At 43.4% G+C, this 22946-nt stretch overlaps 1 protein-coding gene across 1 annotated transcript in view; it reads right to left on the reverse strand.

Annotated features, from left to right (window-relative positions):
- The window catches only part of TRIP4 (thyroid hormone receptor interactor 4), a 405010-nt gene that overhangs the window by 131213 nt on the left and 250851 nt on the right, over positions 1 to 22946 (reverse strand). The window contains exon 11 of the mRNA XM_069222301.1: positions 20573 to 20664. Coding sequence (XP_069078402.1) covers positions 20573 to 20664 — 92 coding nt within the window. The remainder of the gene's footprint in view (positions 1 to 20572; positions 20665 to 22946) is intronic.

The following is a 22946-nucleotide window of genomic DNA, read 5'->3' on the forward strand; positions in this document are numbered from 1 at the left end:
GCACAGATTATATGGGAATACTTCCACATGGCCAACTCTAGCGGGTGATTACAATTTGGCCAATAGAGAGAAAGAGTGTACACTATCACAGAAGTTTATAGGATCCATAATTCCACAATAACGGAATAGGTCTAAAGGTTGCTTGCATGACTTCACAGGAAATTAGAACCAGACAACAGCCTCCTCCCAAATGGATAAATGGTGTGTGCTGTAGACATTTCAATATCTTTTTTGCTTTAAGAGTTGACTTGTTAATCAAGACAATGTCTGGGTTAAGTGCTAATTATTTCTTGGTAAATTCTCTCTTCTGCTAATTCAAGCGCTTACCATTCAAAGTGAAAAAATTATTTTTTGATTCCTAAAACAACCAACCCCACCTGTGACAAAAGCTCATGTTATGCAAAACCCTACAACAATGATAGTTTACAGGAAAAAAAAACCAATACAACTGGTCACTGTTCCAAGTGCGATAATGCGAAACTGTAGCTCAATGTCTGAAAACTTCTAGACCATGTTATTTGGTCTGTCCCTATAGAAGTCTCTCTACTTTATCCTCTGACAGAGAGTATATTGTTCTGGATTAATGTTATTTTGGATTTGTGAGTAGGCCGATCAGGCACCTATTCTAATATGTTGTCTCATTTATAAAGCACAATGGTTACTCCAACCGGAGTGTGTCTGCGCTGAGATTCCACACATCAACAGAAACCTGAGCTGCACTGCCTAACAGAAAGTACGTTTTAAGATTGTTTAAAAAAACAAGTTTTTAGCTTCTTCCGGAAAATTATTCGGAAAGTTCCTGCCTCAGATCCACAGGAAAAGAGTTCCACAGTTTCGCAGTAAGATAGCGGAAGGAACGACCACCCATACGAGCTCTAGTTGTCCTGGGAACTATAGCCAGAGCAGCGCCAGAAGTCCTCAGACAACGATTAGGATGGTAAGGTTTGTTCAGAGGATGTAAGTAGCGAGGATCCCACAAGCTCATCATTTTGTACCAGAAACATAGGGGGTCATTAAGACCCCGGTGGTAAAAACCGCCTACCGCTGCAGCGACGGCAGCCAAAAGACAGTCGCCGCGGCTACCAGCCATCCGCCAGATTATGACCACAGCTGGATTTCCACCAGAAGGATGGAGGAAATCCAGCTGTGGCCATGCAGGCGGATGGCGGTAAGGTAGCGCTGCGCCAGTAGACCGCTGCTGGCCATATTATGAGAATAATACAGCCTAGCGGTGTTCTGCTGGCGGATGCTGCTGCTGCCAGCAACTCCCTGTCCCGTTTCCTGGTGGAGGACCCCCTGACTACAGGTAAGTTGGGTGCTCGGACAGGGGAGGTGGGTGGGGGGGGTGTTGTGTGTGTGTGTGGTGTATGTGGGGGGGGGGTGTTGTGTGCATGTCTGTGCGTGTATGCGGGTGTGTGTTGCGTGTGCATGTATGGATGTGCGAGTGCATGTATGTTGAGTTGTGTGAATGCGTGTGGGAGTGTATGTATGTAAGTGTGTGTGGATGTGAGTGAATGGGTGTATGCGTGCATGGATGAATGTTGGAATGGGTGTCTGTATGCATGTGTGAAGGGAGGGGCATGTATGGGGAGGACCTGTGGAGGGGGAGGGGGCGGGTAAGGGCGATTCCCTGTCACTAATAGTACCTACTGCCATGTTTTTCGTGGCGGTAAGGATGCGTAACCATGGCGGTAGGCGGGGTCATAATCCCGCAGGCGGACAAGTGATGGCCGCCGGGCTGGAGAGTGTAGTCTCCAGTCCGGCTGTCATAACCGCCGTGGCGGTCATTTTGGTACATTGGCGGTTTGGCTTTGGCCAAACCGCCAATGTCAAAATATGGAGAAAAATATCGCCAGTCTGTTGGCAGTATTTTCACCCATACTAACCGCTGACCGCCGGGGTCATAATGACCCACATAATGCTTTAAAAGAAATTAGTTCCCTCATTGGGAGCCACGAAAGTTGTCTAAGGGCAGTATCCATAGAGGAGAAACTAGGGATGTTAAGCAGCGCTCTGGCTGAAGTATTTAACACGTTGAAGAGTTCTCAATCTACCTTGGGCAACCCTCAGGTACAGAACGTTGCAGTAGTCCAGACTGGTCACCAGTAGAATTTGGACTACTGTCCTTTTGACCACGTACGGGAGTGACCCCAGGATCTTACGGAGCATCTTTAAGATGCCAAAACAGACCCCCTTCAAGGTTGACAATTTGATTATCAAAAGCAAGAGTATTGTTAAAGCAAATTCCTAAACTTTTGATCTTGGATTTCAGAGTTGGGTTAGGTCCCAACACATCTGGTCACCATGTGGTGGATCAGATAGATGGCTGTTTCCCCACAATCAGCACCTCGGTTTTACCATCATTAAGTTTCAGGAACTGTCAGGTCTTCAAGTTTCTTGAGGAATTCCAAAAGGGGTGGTAGATAGGACCTGATGTGGTGTGTAAGGTTGTTCCAGGATTTGGCAGTTAGGTAGGAAAAGGAGTATCCTTCTGACTTGCTCCTGTGCATGAGGGGTATTTGCATGAGGAGTGAGGCTGAGCAAAGTTGGCTGGTGGAAGTTGAGGCAGTGGTTGAGGTATTTAGGCCCGATGTTGTGGATAGGTTTGAATGCGTGGGTGAGCAGTCTGAATTAGCATACCTTCCTGATTGGTAGTTAGTTTAGTTCTCTCAGCTGGGGTGGTATGTGTGTTGTGGGAAATGTTGAAGATGAGTCTCTTGGTGGTCTGGAGTTGATTTGTCATACCGGCATACAGTGTGTTGCTGTAGTCCAGTCTGCTAGTGATTGTGCATCTACTGTTGGTGGGTAGAAAGTGGAATATTTAGCAGAGCATGCATAGGATGAACAAGCAGGAGGAGATGGCGTTCTCTTCTTTGGCCATTGCAAATCTGTCCTCCACAATGATGCAAGGGTTTTGATGTCGTCGGTCAAAGATGGGTGTGGGTCCCATGGAGACCTCTTGTTGCTAAAGATCAGGACTATTGTTTTAACTGTGTTGAGCTTTAGGCAGTTCTATTCTATCCAGCTGGCTCTGTTGGGCATGCAGGTGTTGAAGTTGGTCCTGGTGGTGTGGTTGTTGTCTGTGAGGGAGGGGATGAGCTGGGTGTTGTCTGCATAGGACACAATGTTGATTCAGTGGGATCTTATGACGAGGATGAATGGTGGCATGTATACACTAAAGAGTGTAGGTCTCAGTGTTGATCCTTGAGGGACTCAGCAGAAGAGGTTCTTGGGTTCGGAGGTGAAGCCTGATTTGCTGGGTCCGATCAGGGAGGAAGGAGGTCAACCAGTTCAGGGCAGGATCATGTATTCCAGAACTGTGGATTCTTGGGTTAAGAGTGAGGTGGGAGACGGTATCAAAGGCTGCCGAGAGGTTGAGTTGCATGAGTGCTGCAGTTTCTGTATTGTCCAGGTGTTGTCAGTTGCTGTGATGAGAGCGGTTTCCCTGCTGTGGTTTTCATGGAATCCAGACTGAGAGATATCTAGTAGGTGTTGTTGTTCAGGATCGTTGGAGAGTTGTTAGTTGATAGCTTTCTCTATGACTTTGGATGGGTAAGGTAGGAGTGAGATGTGTCTGTAGTTGCTGAGCTCCTTTAGTTCTACCTTGGGTATTTTCAAGACAGCTGTGATTTCTGCATGTTTCCGGTAGTTTGGGATGGTTCCACTTTGGATGGAGGTGTTGATGGTGGTGAGGTGGGAGCTGATCAGAGTTCTTCCAAGGATGAAGATACAGTGGGGTCAGTGGTTGGTGGGGGCCCTGGAGTGGATTGTTCTCCTGATTTCAGCTGTGTCTTCTTGGGTTAGGGGTTTCCAGTTTGTTATCTGGTGGTCCAAGTTGCTGCTGGTGGGCAGCTGATTGATGAGTTCTTATGTCTTGCGTTGGATGTCGAAGTTGCCGTAAATGAGGATTTTGCAGTGGAAACAATTGGATAGGTTATTGAAGAGGTCTTGCAAAAGGGTGATGAGTTGGTAGCGCTTCAGGGGCTGGAGAGTTCTTTGACGAAGTTGAAGAGCTCTTTGCAGTAGCTGGAAATGTTTTCCAGAGTGTGGATTTGAAAGCATTTCTTACAACTGGTTCTCCATTTTCTCTCTATCAGTTTGCAAAGTAGTTAGGTGTTTCTAAGGTCTTTCGTGTACAAACTGGCTTGTGTATTGGTTGAGTGTCTGACATTCTTCAGGGGGCTGGTAGTGATCCAGCTGTTGAAGGCTTTGATGGTGACATGTAGGTCGCCGATGAGGTTTGGCTGGTGGGCAGTGAGGGTGATGGTCCAGTACCAAAAGGTTTCCAGTTGAGTTCTTCAAATGTGTTAGAAAAGAGGTGATTTCACCACTGAAAGCTTTAACTTCTCCAGGTCATAGAGCATACTACTCCGAAACCTTCCAGAAATTCACATAGACCTCATCCCTAAACCGGGCAAGGTGCCAGAGGAGTATGCCTGGTACTGTTCCATATCCTATTCCAAACATGGAAACCACACTACTGGCTAAAGTGCTGGCAACCATATACTCCAAGTCAAAGACCACAACGTGGCTTTATGCCCTGCAGGTCCATGAGGCATAACCTTTGATGCCTGTACGACTGCCTGACCCATAGACATAGTACTGAAGAGCCGGCTGTGCTCTGGGTGCTTGACGCTGAGAAAGCCTTTGACTCATTTGAGTGCTCCCGCTTTACTGCAAGCCAATAGCGAGAATTAGTGTTAATTGGACACTATCAGGGGACTTCGACCTAGGCAGGGGCACCCTTGAGGGTCGTCCCCTTTGATGCCTACTATTTGTGGTGGCCATGGAAACCTTGGCAAAATTTATCAGGGGAGATGCACTGCTGCGGGGGATGTGATGGGATGGCGATTGGGGGGGATGTTGCTTCGCTTTATACGGATGACCTCCTGCCGTACCTGACAGGCATGGACGAGTCCCTTCCAAGGGTCTTAGGGATCCTTTGAGCCTTTGGCTCCTTTTTGGGGTATTACTATTAATTGGGGGAAATCAATTCTTTTCCCCCTCATATCTTGGCAGCCAAGGGAAGGGAACACTGGCCTGCTAGTATGGGAGGGCACAGGGTTTACTTATTTGGGTATTTATGAGACTAATGACCGGAATCTATTCTATGAGATAAATCTGGTCCGGATCCTGACAGACATCCGTAGGGACGTGGAGCACAACCACTAATTTCCCCTCTCACTATTGGGTAGAGTGGCACTTATTCTAATTAATCTATCTCCCTACAGTCCTATATGTCTTGCAGAATGTGTCGAGGTTCCCAACCCTACAGGTTTGGAGAGAGAAATGGGAATCAGACCTGGGCAGGTTGGAAGATGATAAATAGGGGGGTGGGGGCAGCATATCAATACCCTGGGGATGTGGCCATCTGGTTACTTTGCAGGCTAGTCCTAGTTGAAGTTACTACATAGGGCCTACTACCCAAAAACACGTCTGTATTTGATGGGAGCAAATGACACAGACTGCTGCCGAAAGGGTGTCGTGGCCAGCAGGGCACCCTCTTGCATACCTTGCCGAAAAGCCCCACACTGCTGAGATTTTGGACTAGTATACATAGTCAATTCTTGCAGGTGGTGGACAACAAATTGGTTTACTTGGGATCTGAGAGGAGGTGATCTATGACAGATATATGCTGGTCTTTTATAATATGGCCCTATAAGTGGGAAGACAGGACACAGTGAGATGGAGGGGGAGTATTGACACTCCAACTGTAATGGAATGGATATCTAAAAGGGAGTGGTGTAGGTAGGCAGAGGAACCCATCTACCTTGTAAGGGGCTGACCTCATAAACATGTAACATTATGGGGACAGTGGCAGGAACATTTGGAGGAATGAAAGGTTTTTTTGGGGGGGGGGGGGGCCTGTGACCACCGAAGGACGAGTCGGACCCGGCGTCAGAGTAGCAGGCAGCGAAGAGGTCGGCTTCAAGGGTTTTCGTCGCCAAGCCAAAGCTTGGTGGAGCATCCAAAGTAGTTTGTGAGTGCCATCCACGGCTCGAAGTCAGTGGTGGTCCAAAAACCTGAGTGACTGTGTGCCCTTTGGTGGTGGCCTGCATGACCTGAGAGAGCGGTCTATGGGTAGGGGGTGCCATACTCACAAACTGCAGGACTGGCAGAAGATGTTTGATTTCCAGCTAAGAGCCAGAGCTTATCCCAGGGGAGAAAGCCTTTTCATCTGCAGCTGAAGTTGTGGATTATGCTGCCCCTCGATGTCCTTGGGACCAAAGAGGTGTTGGGTGTTGTTGCGGCTCATGCGTGACATCTCGAGTCGACGGGGTCTATGGTTGCAGAGAGTCTTCTTGGAACGGAACGAGTGGCAGGCATTGCAGGAGACCTCATTGTGCTCGGTCAAGAGGCATAAATTACAGAACTGATGGAGGTTGCTCCAAGGATGTTTCACCTGGTAGTGAATACAGTATCTGAATGGTGTCTTTTCCGGTGAGGCATGGTGGGCATTCCCTGCTGAGATGGGGTCATGCCCAGAATGGCAAAGCCTATGTGGGACCATGGTGGATCCAAAACTCTACTTGAGTAATGTAACAACCATCGTTTTGAGCAAAAGAATAAGGGGGGTGCAATTGAAGAACTATGCAGATAGAGGGGAGGAATCCGCATAGACTGAATAGAGCACCACCACAGTGTCAACCTGGAGCACGGAAGCACATGTCCAAACCAGACGGTGGAAAGAAAACAATCTAATAATGAGCTGATGCAGTGAACCTTACCAGCAGGAGGAAGAGTCACACTATCTCATGACTTGAAATACTTCTTAGACGAAAAACAACTCGAATACATCCGGGCCTAGCACTAGATGACAGGAATATGCAAAGTATGTGATCTACAGCCACACATGCCTCAAACACTTAATTTCATGAGATTTGGTAGTCTTAACACAGAAAGGAAAACTGGTTCTCTCTGCGAATGTCAAACGTAAAGCCCAACTCTAATTTTAGAAAAGCCCTAATGAAAAAGTTGACCATATTATTCTATGTTCATTGCCCACCCGCTTATCTAGTCCTACAAAGAGAGTATATTATTCAGCTCATAGTTTTTGAGGATCTCAAGGCTATAATGAATGTCCAAAAAAGTTTTCAGAGTGAGGCTGAACCTCGCATTCTTTGCAACTCGTTTTACAAATGCGTCAATCACCGACTAGATTTTTTAACACTCTTCACAAGCTAAAAAGTAGCACAATCTGTAAACCTTTTTTTAAAAACAGAAAAATATGGCAGATTTCAAACACAATTAATAGACACACGACAAGTGTCAGTACCCAGAGTAGTGCACTGAAATACCATATTGGCGAAGGGAACCGCTAAATTAAGCAAGTAGAACAATCCAAAAAACACTGAGAATAATCAAATACATTGCCAAAATAGCTTAACCTTGGCTCTATAAAACATGTTTATCAATGACTGTTTCCTTACTGCATGGCTTGTTAATACAAGCTGAGCAAATGAGAAGACCATCGCGGCAAGCAGCCATCAAATGTTCCTGTACAGGGTGCATCATTTAATGCCATATGATGTTTCATTACAAGAAATCAAATAAAGGCATACCTACATCATGTTCCAAGGCTTGCAATGACTACCTTTAACCAACATTTAGAACAGAACCTTTTGAGACAAGCAAATGTATATAGCGAATGATCACCCAGCATCACTATTGAATGGTGTGAGGCCTTTTCAAACACATTTCTGGATCTTTTACTAATGTAAGAAAATTATGCGTCTATGCAGGAATTACCTTCTAATGATAGAAGAGGCCCTGATTACCTTATTGTTGAAGCCTAGCAAACGATGTATGCGTGGTACTAATGTCATCTTATTATCCATTAGAAGTGATACATATGGATACCAAAATATTAGCTAGAGTAACAGCCAATTGGCTGTCGCTTGTTATACCCAAATTAATGTTTCCTGATGAAGTAGGGTTTATCCAAGGAAAAACAATCATCTATAACCTGCCTTGGTTATTTGCCAATCGTGCCTAATTGAATTGAGAATAAAACTTAGAATACCCACAACTGAGAGTACCGTAATGAGACCTCTGTAATGAGAATACCATAATGAGAATATTGTTTAACTGAATCAGGCAATGAAAAGTTAAGTGTATTAAAGTGAAGCCTAACTTTCAACCTTACCCTGAATCTAATTCCAAAACGAAACCCTATAATTCACAAGCAATATTTTTCCGCTGGGTGCGCTAAATCGTAAGCAGCAGCTGAATTAGAGGATCGACTTTTTGGAGTTGCTAGTATTTCATTTATTTTGCTGTAGAGTGAGCCTGTGTGTCCAGCAGTGAAAAAAATCCCAAAATTATTGCTTTTGTATACCATGCAAGCATGAGATAATGAACTGAATGTGACATAAAATGTGATGGGTGTATTTTTCAGAAATAAAACAGTCCCTCTTGCAGTCCAATCTAAACATCTCCTAGGATGGCACACACAAAGCTAACAGCATTACTAAGATATTCCTCTGGGCTTATCCAAGATATGATTGAGGATGAGTCAAACAAACGGCTGATAGGGGCTCACCCCTGCAAGCAAGCCAGCCAATGATTTGAGTGTGAGGTGACCTTAAGCATGTGGTCTCTGTACAGACCATAAAATGTTGGCTTTGTGTAGTAAAGGATTCACAGGAAGCCTTTTTGTGGTTTCAGGTTGTCGAGTTTATTCTTCAGAAATCAACGCGATCCTCCTTCCTCGGCCAGCTGACACCAACTGCCGCAGTAGGAACGATCGCTCACCTACATTACACTCCCGTAAACAATAGAATACAACACATCCCCCTCCCTTCCGATCTTCCCAAAACACCCACACGCACAAAACAAAAACAAAAAAACAGAGAATAACAAGATACTAATATAGCAACACAGCAAAATTAATTAACCTAATAATGATGTTAATAACTGAAAAGCAAACGTAAACCTAGATACTGTTCAAACAAACTGAATATAATCTCTTAGATAACCAGGCGGTCTGCGAACCCTTGGGTTGCGACCACCATTTGTGGTGCTATCAATGGAAACAGGTTCTGCTGAACCAGAAACTGCTCCCTCCTGAACACACTCAGTACCACTCGTAATCGGACTATGCAACACTTGCTCTGCAGCCCCAGAAGAATTCTCATCCGACTTGGCAATGAACTCTTTATCACTCATGAACATAAAACTATTGTAATCCCTACCAAAAGAAAAATTGTTTTTGTAATCCCTACTAAAAGAAGAATTGTCCTTAATCTTCTACTATTAAAACCTTATTGTCAGAATGAGGGTCAATGATGATGTGCAAATCATACTGATGCTCCCATCCTAAAATCGGTGGACCAGATTCTGCCACATAAACTTTCCCTTCCACACAACGATTTTCAAACTTAATGCTAGAAGTAAAGTAGCCTACAACATCGATCTCCACCCCTTGATACCCTCTAGGATTTATATCTTTAGGTAACAAAGAAATATCATGCCACAACTCAAGCCACAATGACCTTGGAACAATAGTATACAGTGAGCCCGAGTCCACCATTAGTTCCACTTCTTTGTCGTCTATAGTAAAGCTTCCTTTCGGCCTGGTTTTTCTCCCTTTGTCTGTTCCAGAAGTCTGAACAAGTGAGATGCGGTCACTATCGCAGCCTTCTTCCGCCGGATCAGCTACAGCAACTCTCGTTTTGAAGCTGTCTTTACACATTCGTGCAAAATGCCCCTTGCGACCACACTTCCTGCAGTCTTTATTAATAGCAAAACACCATTTAGCATCGCTGGTATGCGCAACGCTCCCACACCGTGCGCAAACTTTAGGCGAATCTCTTGATCCATGTTTGCTATTTGAAGTACCACTGTGCTTGAACTGATTAGGTTTCTTAGATATCACAGCAACTTCCTCTCCACCTTCACTGCTTCCTTTCCCTTTTTTGTTCATCTCTCGCATGCACAAATCTGATTCTTCTACAATCTTCGCGATGGAAATTGCATCTTTCAGGGAAGGGTTCTTCGCAGCCCATAACCGCTCTTGCATTTTTTTACTCCTGCACTGTACAATTAATTGGTCTCGAATTAGCTCATCAGACATAGGACCAAATTTGCACTTCACCGATAGTTCACGTAAACTAGAGACAAAGTCTTCTAACGATTCTCCATCCTTTTGTGGCCTGGTATAAAACTTGTAACGAGACAACAGTATATTTTCTTCCTTGGCAAATCTCTTTTCAAAACGTAGTTTCGCCTCTTCATAGACATCACCCAGTTGTCCATCGTCATTACGAATTTCTGGTAAATATTAAAAAATATGATGAGCTTCTCTGCCAACTGTACTTAATAATAATGCTTTCTTTCTGTGCTCAGAGAAATTTTGCCCATCTAATGCCACCAAGTAGTTTTCAAATAGATCAATCCATTCTTCCCATTGTACAGAGGGTTGCACTTTGTTATCCAAAAATGGTGCCGGAATATTTATAGCAGAAGCCATGACAACATTGAGTTAAAAGTGTCACTTTCACCCAGTGTGGTTGCTAAGGACCTTTCCTTTTCCTTATCCTTATCTAAGGAACGAGTAGTGTGCTTTCCTCTAATCACCAAAATAGGGCAGGGCTTGTAACTCCCTCGGTTCACACTGTGATTTCTCACAACAGCGTCAAAAGAGACAGACAAATTGGAAGAGGAAACGAATTACCATGTGAGAAAACACACATTTCTCCTTGACGACATTCTTCTCGTGAATTCCATAGCATCATCCATAGCACCGTCTGCTAGCACACTTGGATTCGTTAAAAGGACCCCAGAATTTAGAAAGACCACCAACAACTCTGCCATGCCTGATCTTCACCCAATCACCTTCCTCAATATCATTTTTCCTTGTTTCTTTGTTTACAAACTGTGTATTACATACAACACCATTCCATAACCATGCTGGCAGTAATTTCGAACCTGCCTTCCTTCCCCTCATTCTTTCAAATCGGGTTGTATCTGTAGACTTATTTAACGTAGTACGGAGGGCCCAAACCATCTCGTTCACAATCTCCTTAACATCTTTTCCACTCTGCACCCCCATTAAAATTGTGCCTTTCACCAATCTGTTTATTCTCTCTACTATTCCATTGGCTTGAGGATTATATAGAGCAGTACGCTTATGAATGATCCCCGAGTTTTCTAAAAACCTCTTAATTTCATGAGAAGTAAGTTGAGTTCCACTGTCTGTTATTAGGATTCTGGGAAGACCTTCTTCCAGAAAAACTTCCCTCAACACTTCAATAGTGCTCTTAGTGGTAATTTCACATACAAAACTTACGACCACCCATCTAGAGTACACATCAACCATGATCACTGCATTTTTGTATGCATTTCCTACACCCTGCATGGGACCAATGAAATCTAAACACACACTCCACCACGGTAACCACTACAGCTGGCACTCGTCGCCAAAATGTAGTAAAGGATTCACAGGAAGCCTTTTTGTGGTTTCAGGTTGTCAAGTTTATTCTTCAGAAATCAACGCGATCCTCCTCCCTCGGCCAGCTGACACCAACTGCCGCGGTAGGAACGATCACTCGCCCACATTCCACTCCCGTAAACAATAGAATACAACACTTTGCCAAATCTTAATAAGAACCAACCAACTTACTGAAAGAAAATTAGGCTCATCATACAGCATTGAGAACAAATTGCCCTTTCACTAAACACTCAGGGCTAACAAACAGCCATCCATAATGCACATAAAGCCCATCAAATGAGCAGAAATCTTTTCACTATCCTACCCAAAGGGGGTTATTCCACAATCTAACAGCCGTAACCACGAACACCACGGCATCACATTAACCAACACATCCACATCTGATTACACCAGTGACACCCCACCTTCATGACCCATACAATCCAAACAGGCATTGTCTCCCTGACACTTCATTTCTCAGAAACCACACCATGACCAGTCACCATCCCCTCTGGATAGGCCAATCCTAAAAAGCAAACTAGTGCCTGCCCCAAGTCACTACCTACAGTATTAAAAATCTGACTCCCCTTCTTTAACAAATTCTTAGAAGAATGGACAGGGCCACAGCAGTGCACAGTTTTTGAATTAACACTCAGAGTGACCTCACCAACTATAGACTGATCTCCATCATTCACCTTCCAGAGAAACACCCTGATCATCATGTCTTCAACTGACAGTTCACCTCAAATCCCACAGACTTTGAGCTGGCACAAATGGTATCTTGAGCAATGATGGGTATCAAATTGGCAGTAATCTCAAAATAAAGTGGTCTAAAAATTCACAGTTATCAACAATGATATTGGGGTTCCCATTCACCTTTTAGCAAATCAGCTGCTTTCAGGAAGCTAAGCCACTACACCCTTCTCACTAAGAATACAGGCTTCTGCATTCTCCCTCATTTCCAGCATAACAGAAATTGTATGTATGCAAAGTCACAACTCAAAAGTGCTACAGTGACAAATGGAGCTCCTTGGGGTCCATACTATTCCCACCACTTTCAAACGCTTACATAATACTGCTAAAGTCACTGATCCAATCGCTCAACATGACCTGTTACAATTATGTCAACGTCAACAGATTATGTTCAAGGTATACAAACTGATTTGTTGCCAGCTGTCCGCCACAAGATTAACATCTGGAAGATCAGAAACAACCTCAACAACAATGCAGAAAAAAAAAGACACTATCATATTTGGTGCCCTAACTAACACCCAACACCACTGTCCTTGTCAAAAAAGATTTTCTAAAACAAGAAAAGAGGGGTTACACACCCAAGGGATGATCATATAACCAGAATTCACATTTTGATGCCCGCCACCATCAGAAATATTTAAACCTCTTGGGGTAAATATGGACTGGGTCATCACATTAAAACCACAAATACAGAAGGTATACAGAAGGTTTTCTTCTACCTCCACACAACACCAAATATTTCCAATGAAATCCACACTGTAAAGCAAATGTTTTTGATTGAGCTAATCCTCACACTCAAAACACGAAGCTGCAATACGCCACCCCTAACTAATCCTATGACCCTTTGTTTGATTGCACAACTTGCACCATGCCCCTGGCAGCAATCGCCACAAACCACCTTGAAACTAACCTCAAAGATCACACACACACCGTCTGACACTACAAAACACTATGCAACAGTTTACCACTGAGAAACCGCATACCAGGGCTATTACACTGGTTTGGTGAACAGTAACAATCCCAACTATGTGAGCACCAAACCCCAATTTGAGACAGGTCTGTGAGTACCTAGGGTGATGAACTAGGGGTTCCCCACATCACCAACTAAATACATGCCTGCTGCACAATACCACCACTAGCACATTCTATGGCACCCTGGTAAGGGGGGGCGGAACAGATTACTGGTAAGGCTACCTACAAGGAACACTGGACTACCCCGAATTAGACAACATTTCATTTACATATTTAAGGAACACACCAGGATTGATGCCACCTTTCAACCACAGAACAATTACACAGCTTGCTCCATACATCACATCATAACTGTTTGCACACTCACTCACGTAGATACATCGGAAAGGACAACAGCCATTCTAAAATAATGGACAATAACACTATTACAGACACAAGGTAAATGAAGACCCAAACCCCCACTGTAATGTAACTTACAGAATTAGCTCAAAACTCACATCTCTCCCACGTGGGGTTGGCCGGAAGGTTGTAATATCTTACTCCCTATGGAACACCAAAGGAAAATTCAAAATCCCACATCACAAACAACTACACTACGATCACACTACATTTGTTGACCACTTGACAACACACGTTAGTGCACTAGAATAAACAGAGCAAAATTCCACAATGCACATTATAACTTGACAAAACAAACAAAACCTCATACAACCAATACCCCCCAAGTAAACATGACATTAAATGCCACACAAAGACTACTCCATACTATGCAACTTGACCATGACCTTAACACTTTCCATCACACAAAACAATCCACAGGCTTGTGACTGAGCCTGGGGTGTGTGCTTGACGTTAGTGGGCACTTCATGCCCAAGGAATGTGTGTGGTCAATTTGTGTGTATGTGTGTTGCAATGCTAGAAGAAGGTACAACGTAAGAGCTGGAATTAGTAATAAGTATACTATTTCCAAGAGGTAAAAGTAAGCTAAAAATGGTTTATTGCAGTTACATGCTAACATGTGTGCAATTGGATGGACAGGTATGCTAGCGGCATCTACATGTTGTAGGAGAAAGAGAGTGCTGCCAGATACTGTACGATATACAGATTTTGAATATTTGGATTTGTGGGGGTGAACACATACATGTGGGTTCAGGTCTGAGTGGGTGAACATGTACATGCGGTTCAGGGCTGAGTTGTGTGGCTGATGATAGAAACTTGAGGTGTGTGCACGTGGTCAGCAAAAGGGTTTATGAGAAGTGAAATGTGCTTATGTTGTGATTTATGCGTGTGAAGGCTTAACTGTGTTTGATATTTGGCCAGGGCTGAGGTTTTACAGCGAGTACGTGGGTGACCGGTTTATAACTGAGCATGGGGTGTGTGCCTGAAGTTGGTGGGCATTTCACGTCCAAGGCATGTGTGTGGTCAGTTCTCTGGAGTACTTTTTGTATTTTTCTTCTGGAGTAATGTGTTTTTATTAACACTTAGAAACAAGTTTTTAAGGCACCTAGAAACAAGTGCTTATGGCACCTGGCACTGCTATAACCTTGGGCCTCACAAAACAATTGTGACTAGCCTGGTATAAGGCCTTTCTCTGCTATCCAAACTGGGTCTGTTTACCATTCTGAGGCTTTTGTCTCTACAGAATGCCACGGTGCACAAAATGCATCAGGAAGGTCTCACCTACAGCTTCTAGGTACTACTATTTCCCCTTATGTGTTTTAAATGTTCTTACATGGATGAGGCATGACACCGTTTATGCCTTCAGCGAGCAGGCCTGGTAATTACATTTTAAAGTTCTCTGTACCCCCGGGTTCTCGGGATTTGCAGGTGTAAAGTTAGTCAACAAACATGTTTATTTAGACCTTAGCCTTTAAACGCTTTTAATAAAAACATGAAATTCAATACATTTCACCTAAAACAATAAAACTTGGGAAAAACATATTAGCCTATTGCACGATATCCATAAAATCATTAAGCAGGTGCTGAAAATCTAAATGGGTAGCAAGGTCTATTTCATGCCTGGTTAGGGATATGGATTTGTTGGCAGCACCTGGAGTAGAAGTGGCTAACACCCTAGCCAGAATCTTACACCCGAACTTGACATACAGGAAACCTTTAGGATGAGCTACTGGTGCTGGTCACATTCTTATAAATGTTGCCTCAGTAAGGAACTCATAAGCCTGGATTTGTAAGCAGACAAGTATTGTTTTAGCCCGGTTCTCCTTAAGGCACAATAACGCCAAAGTCTTTTCAATTCAACTTTCCTCAAAATGTGCCATGCTTTAGTGCGGCTTTCCCTTTAGGAGGCCCTCAAATGCAAGAGTTCTGGATCGTGACTAGATATTTTACACCAAAAAATGATTATTTTATAATTCCTGGATAACTTATTACGCAGCCCCTTTTTGAGTCAATCTTTTGCTCGTGGTTCTGAATGTATGTATGTACATGGTACTCCTACAGTGCGAACCTAGCCAAAAGCCAACTGAGAGCAATAAGAACTATGTACTGACTCTTTCAGGTCTCTTGTTGCTGATCACTTACTCCTTTCTTTCCATAAGCCTTGCCAGCCTTTTTCTTATATGACCATATGAGCAAGACTGATTATACGGGATGCTGGAACCCATCTGTTCTTGTATGCGGTCCACTCATTCTGGAAAGCCATGCTTTCTCTGGGGAATTTGGAAGAGATCCTCCGGGCATTAGAATTCTTAACCACCCCTTTTAAACAAGCAGAACAAGCTTCAACAATTGTGGCCTTAATCATGGAATAAAGCGAACGTCCGTTTCTGATATTAAATGACAATATCCCTCCCAAAATGGCAAGAAAATCAAGATCTTATTGAAGTCACAATAAAACGAATTCCCATCCATGTTCTGGAACCCTATTATTACCTATATATGCGAGTCTTTCCATTGATGTCATGCACGCATGATCAGACAATAAAAATTAAACTAAAAAATGTGTAACTGAAAAGTGTGCAGTTTACATGGAGATATGAAACGTTCTCAAAAAGGGCCCCAGATTTTTGCAGGCAACTTCAACCCTTCCTATACTGTTGACAATGATACTCATTTGCAGTGCCGAGCACCATCTGTTTTGTAAAACAGAAACCCTTGGTTACATCAGGACTCTGGTTTTATATGTAAACCCCAAATCCTCTGTCTGGCCCAACACATTTAAATAATGGAGCCACGATCTGCGTTTTACATTCCTTTTTGCCATAATTGACTCGAACAGTAATTTAGGACTGGATGCTCTGCAATTGAGAACAGAGTTCTTTATGACAGCTCAGTCATGTGTGAACTGACGATAGACATTCATTGCAGAAATTTTCCAGCCCTCACAGTGCACAAACCTCCCTGTCAGACAGCCCCCACCGGGTCATCCACTGTCCAATGCGTGAACCCCGACAGCATGCTAAGGTTGGTGGTATGACCTTCTGACAGCTACTAAGGGCTTGAGGGAGTGTGGGGTGTTCTCTTCTGGTTGCTCTGCTTCTGTTACCTGCATCAAAGCCTAGTGTGGAGCAAGCCAAACAGTGGTCTCTGAAGTAAGTACACTGGCTCTTCTTGTTCTTTCCTTAAAAGTTTATTTCCAGTTATAATGTACAGACAGAGATACATGAGCTTGCCATCCCCAAACCGGCACAACTCTGACCTTTCATATGAAAACATTCCAATCCCCAGTCACAGCCTGCCCCAACATTCCACTGCCCCAACATTCCACTGCCCCTGATGTCATAGCATTCTTCTTTTACATACAAACCAATACATCACTACACATCCCCTTCCCCTAAAAAAAAAAACACCAAAAAACAAGACAAAAATAAAATAATAATATGTATATAAATAAATATATATATTTTTATTTAATCACACACAAAATTTTCTAATACCTTAGGTAAACCCTGCCGAAACAACTTTTCTTCACTTCACCACAAACTACATTTTTATTCTGTTCACGCTCATTCACATTACATTCAAATTCTCCCATATTAATACGAGTCTGGACACCTTCCTGACAGCCCCTAGCTCCCAATTCCCCAATAACTCTAGAATCTTTGTTACCATCAATATCACACTCCAACCACCAATATTTGTTATTATTACCTTCCAGCAAATCATACTGCACAAAATGTTGTTTGCAAGGCTTAGCAATAGCAACGCGACTCATGTGACATACACTGCCATCATCCAAAATGACAGTATTTCTCATCACTTTCTTAATTCTTATAGGCTCGCCAAACTTGCTCTCACCTTTAGCCACTTTCCTTACGGATTTCACTCTCACCCAATCTCCCACATTCAAATGTGCTTCTTTAGTGCCATATTTATTATTAAAATATTCCTTGTTCTTTTCTTGTGAATTCTTTATGCACTTTCTTACATGTTCCTTGCTCCAAAGTACTTGTCTGCTTCTTTGCATCCAACCAGGGTTAATCTTCGAAAATGGAATTCTACCTCGCATTATATCAAACGGACTTTGACCTGTTTTCTCATGAGGTGTCACTCTATAAGCCCATAACATTTTCCTTAACTCAGAATCTATATTACTTTTGTTTCCATGCTTTGCAATTTGAATGATGCCCTTGAAAATCCTATTTATACGTTCCACTACAGCATTCCCCCTGGGATGATATAAAGCTGTAAACCTTTGTTCAATACCAGTCATTTTAGCAAAAGTTTTCATTTCCTCAGATTTAAATTGAACACCATTGTCCGTCATGTTCTTTCCTTAAAAGTTTATTTCCAGTTATAATGTACAGACAGAGATACATGAGCTTGCCATCCCCAAACCGGCACAACTCTGACCTTTCATATGAAAACATTCCAATCCCCAGTCACAGCCTGCCCCAACATTCCACTGCCCCAACATTCCACTGCCCCTGATGTCATAGCATTCTTCTTTTACATACAAACCAATACATCACTACAGTCTCCTACGCCTTTAAACAAACCTATAACACATACCACCACCACCACCGCTGGCCATGTAAAAAGCAATGAGCGGCTAAACTGAGCCCCGCAGGCCCCATGTTGGAGAAGCCTGCTCCGGAAGGCTGACATCAGGAAGCGATGCCAGAGTCGGGATGCATTTTAAGTGTATGTCTTATTTGGAGCATCCTTTGAAACCGGGTTTTGTGCAGGCCAAAGTCACTGCTCTGCTTAGATAAGCATTTCATGGGCAACTCACTCACCCATCTCGTAACTTAGAAGCCCCAATAAATTCCCAAGGCCAGAGCTCTAGCAGCACCACAGTTTGGAGCTAACCAAGTGAAAAGCCAGTTTTTCTCACAGATTGGACTTCGTTCCGCTATTGTACTGGACTATTATTGTTTCTTCCGCTGCATGGTTTCCATTTCCACCTTGCGCAGGTATCACAAGTCACATGGAATCCTTTGCTATGTGGTTTCACCTCATTGTGCAAGGGTTTGTGGCGCTTGCCTTATTTACTGCACATTCTCCGAGGAGGCGCGCATCAAATGCTCTTTTTTCCTATCACTAGGACAGGTCCATCTTGTTAGGCAAAGAGGCTACGCAGTAGCACTCAGCAGAGATACCTGCAGTATGGCTGGTACCATTCCCACTCTCATGGTGCTGACATGGGTTGTGGAGACACTGACATGCCTCCAAGTCTTCAAGCCGTGGATTACACATGCACATCTCTTTGGTCACCCACATGAGTACCTTCTTAAATCACTAACATCCAGTCAGCTTCCAAAGGCGTAGCCTTCTTTGGTGCAGCAGGCACAATGCTACAGGGGGCTCGGAGGACTGAGGGGCCCACCAAACCATGATTATTGCTGTATTGCACAATTCAAACAGCAGACAGGGGGCCCATTTCCTTCCTTGCACTACGGCCCACAAGACATTGGATACACAAACCACTTATTCTCCTTCCGCTAATCTAGATTTTTACAAGAGTGACAGAACAGGCATGTAGAGTGATGGGTTTAACCTGTGACACCTATCTCCTCAGATTTCCGGATACACTGGAAAATAACCAGTTTCTTTGAACAAACTCCCTCTATCACTGCTATATCCACCATTATCATGGACATGCTTCATAGGTGCTCAAACACATAGGATAATAACAAACGGAGGCATCTATACAATAGAGGGACGCTAGAAGGGGCCTTGAGGGGTCCATATTCGGACTTCTTCACTTCCAACAGCGGCTAGCGTTCAAGGCCCTTGCTACCAGCCCCTCGGGGATCCTCCCATTTATTCTGACACCTCTCTGGGCTTCGGAACCCCTCTCTCTATCGTCTCCCCCAACTCGTTCTCTTCCATGAAGGGCAGCAAACAAAGCTTGATATGTTATTACTTATGCTTAATCAAATAGTTTTCCCAGGTAAGTTAGAGCAGTATTGATAAAACGAGGGGAGATGGTGGAGGTAGTAATTGTGGGCTGTAAAAATTATGCTGAGCATATTTCTGATTACTCCTGATTTCAAGACTCCCCCTGCTTTAACCTAAATTTCAATTCCATAGATTACGGCACAAAAGCAATCACTGACGTCACAAGACCAAGCCAAACAGTAAAAAAAAAAAATATGATAACAAATTTGGCCACAAAACCCATTGTCTGTTCTTTGTTTTTATCTTAATTTTTAGGACGAACAAACTAAGGGCCTAGTTTGCACTTTTCCGACTTCTCGTGTTTTACATGATGTTTGTGTTGGTGTAGTTCAGTGTTTCTGTAAACAGTTAATGAACTGTGTCACCCACAGATGACTGATAAAAAGTACAGCTCCCGAGGCAATAAACACAAACACCACTTTCGGTAGGAAACAGAGGCAGGAGCAGGTTGGTAAATAAGGAGAAGGTTAACATAAGATTATGAAAATCAAAGGTCTTGGTCAACCCAGCCCTAATAACTGGACAGACACAAGGTGAACGCAGGATGAAAGTATGGGCAGAAGTTGTGGCTATGCTAAATCTCAGTAACGGGTTGCATCATTTTTTAGCTTCAGATTCCAAGTCACTGTAAAAGAAAGATCACTTTTGTCAACAGTAAGGACTAGGATTGGACGTGGGTCCGCTCGTGTCCCCTGCAATAAATGACACAACATACTAGGCTCCTGCACAATGTGACAAAACCAAACAATGAATGATTACATTTGATTTATGATACCTGCAAAGGGAACAAAATCACTGAATAATCATAGAAACATTTTCCCCCATTTGAGGATAAGTTTTCAAAATATGTTTAGAGTGAGCTTTTGAAAAATTCGGTGATAAATCACTCCAGTCGCCTCTCATCAGTTGGTGTAACTCTTAGCAACTGAAATCAGCAGATATTTCCAGGCAAAGATTAGTTTATATATCATTAGCATAGAGGACTTCCATGCTGCAGTGCATGTTGGGCTTCCTGGCATGCCCTCAGTATACAGTCTAATGCACTAGACTAACCTGCTCGGCAAACTGCTCCTGCGATAAGCAGTCAATTACATCTACGCAGCCCAGGAGACATCCTGTGGGGTAATCTTTGGGAAATTCTATACCTGTGAGTAGGAAGACAGAAAGAAAGGAAAAGGTTATCAGATTGCATATTTCATCCATTAACATATAAAAGCCTGCAAATCAGCAATGGAAGACAAAGACTGCCTCTTTGCAATAGGGGTAACGTCTGTACGTTTAGGTGTCAAGCTCCCTCCATTAACAACATAATTGGCAAAACTAATAGGACTCACATAGAAGACCTTTTTTTAGCCATGCTGTACAGTATTGCAACTGCTGTGCGCAGGGTGCAAAAAAGAAAAAAAATAAATAAATAAATAAATATGACGCTGATGGTTGGGTAACATAAAAAAGGTAGAAAAAGTAGAGGAAAACGCTTAAAAAAAATAAAACATGAGGGGGTAATAGAATGGGGAGGGGTGAGGTGAAGCAACAGAGAGGGTCGGGGTGGGGGCGGTGAAGCAACACAGCAGGTGTGGGAGAAATAACACGGCGAGGGGGGGTAGAAGTAACATGGGCAAAGAGCAATGTGAAACAGTGGGGGAAACGTATAAGCACAAAAGAAAGCAGCACAAGTGCAGATGGGGAAGAGGCACATTAGTGAGAGAGAACAATGTGGAAGAGGAGTAAAGCACACGAGGGAGCCAGCTGGAGAACACATGTACTATCAAAGAGAGTTTAGATAAAAAAGAAAAAAGTAGTTACCTAAAAGCGAGCAGGGGAAGCATAGACACTCATCAATCAAAGAGATGGCAAAGAGGCTAAGTAAGCTCCACGGGAGTGACTAACACATGATGAACAGGAAGACACAAAGAAAGTAATCCCATAAAAAGTAAACAAATAAGTGTGACAGTAAAGTCAACCAATGTTAAGCAATGGGCAGGCTGCAAGTCCCTGTAGGTACTCAGCCAAATCTAAAATATGTCTTTTGCAACCAGGCAGCTTGCGCTGACTGGTAGGCTTGACTTAAAGATGGACATGGTACCTTCTGTCTGCTGACCCGCACCACTATGATACTAATGAGACCTAATCAGATTCCTCACAATGCGCATCCATTTGGACTTCCACAGGGATATGTAGTCAAAACATTAAGACGTTCATACAAATATACAAATAACTGATAGACCACCTCAACAGTAATCCTTAAACAGCCAATCTCATCACCTAAAACTGAACCCTTCAAAAACTGAATTCTTCCTCATCCCCACTTCGAAATTAACACTTCCAGTACAATCCTAAATGGACACACTCAACATCCTCAAAAGTAAACCCACCAATGTTGACTGTGTGAAATCCCTAGGAGTCATCCTAGACAAGAAGCTCAACTTATGAACCGCTTCTTCTCTCAGGAATCCGCTGCTACATTCCGGGAGCAAGAGTTGAAATCTTTTGCTCATAGATTGGTGCTCTTCTGAATAGACTATTGTGACTCTCTATTGACTGGTCTCCCCAAAGCCCAGGTTACCCCAACTAAATTGATCCTACACTCACCGGCACACTAAGTCTACGGGGCCACATCTACATCAACCACCACTTCACACCTATGCTGGTCTTTCTCTGCTGGTTGCCCGCTGAAGCCATGGCTATATACAAAACTGCTTGCATCACCCATGAGACTCTATACACACACTCCCCATTACCTCGAGGACAAACTCAAGCTTTCATAAGGTTCTAGACCATTGCAAAATGCCAAAGCATTGCTGCTAGAAATACCAACCTTTAAAAAGCAGCAACTCCTGGTATAGTCCTTCCCAGGTAGCAACTGTCATTCCTTTAGCAGAGAAACCAGAAATGGAGCCCTCTACCCTTTCTAACTATCGACCAAGTTTGCTCCTTACCTCTCTGTCCAACTTTGCACCCTTCGATCTCAATCTCAGAGACCGGCATGTGGAGTAACTCAGGGTGCGTTGTTGAACCTCATGCTGTTTAATGTTTATAGATCCCCTTTAGCAAAAATCATAGGGTCATAGGGCTTTGATGCCCGCATATATGGGAATGATACCTAGTTGATTGTCTCCCTGGGTGATAACTTGGATGTAACCCGAGGTAAACTACATGATTGTCTCACAGAGGTGGCTGACTGGATGTCGAGCCAGTGTTTAAAATTAACCGCTGACAAGACTGAGATTTTGCTTTTTGGGGGGACCCATGCCATATGGGACGCTTCCTGGTGGCGGGACTCCTTGGGGACTATGCCTGTCCCTAAGAAACAAGCTAAAATCTAGGGATTATGGTGGATGATGCTCTTTCGATGCACGAACATGTGAAAGTAACTTGTGGTAAGTGTATTTGGCATCATTAAGCTTCTGAAACGAGCATTTAAATG

The sequence above is a fragment of the Pleurodeles waltl genome, chromosome 3_1 (assembly GCF_031143425.1).
Source record: "Pleurodeles waltl isolate 20211129_DDA chromosome 3_1, aPleWal1.hap1.20221129, whole genome shotgun sequence".
NCBI classification, from domain to species: domain Eukaryota; kingdom Metazoa; phylum Chordata; class Amphibia; order Caudata; family Salamandridae; genus Pleurodeles; species Pleurodeles waltl.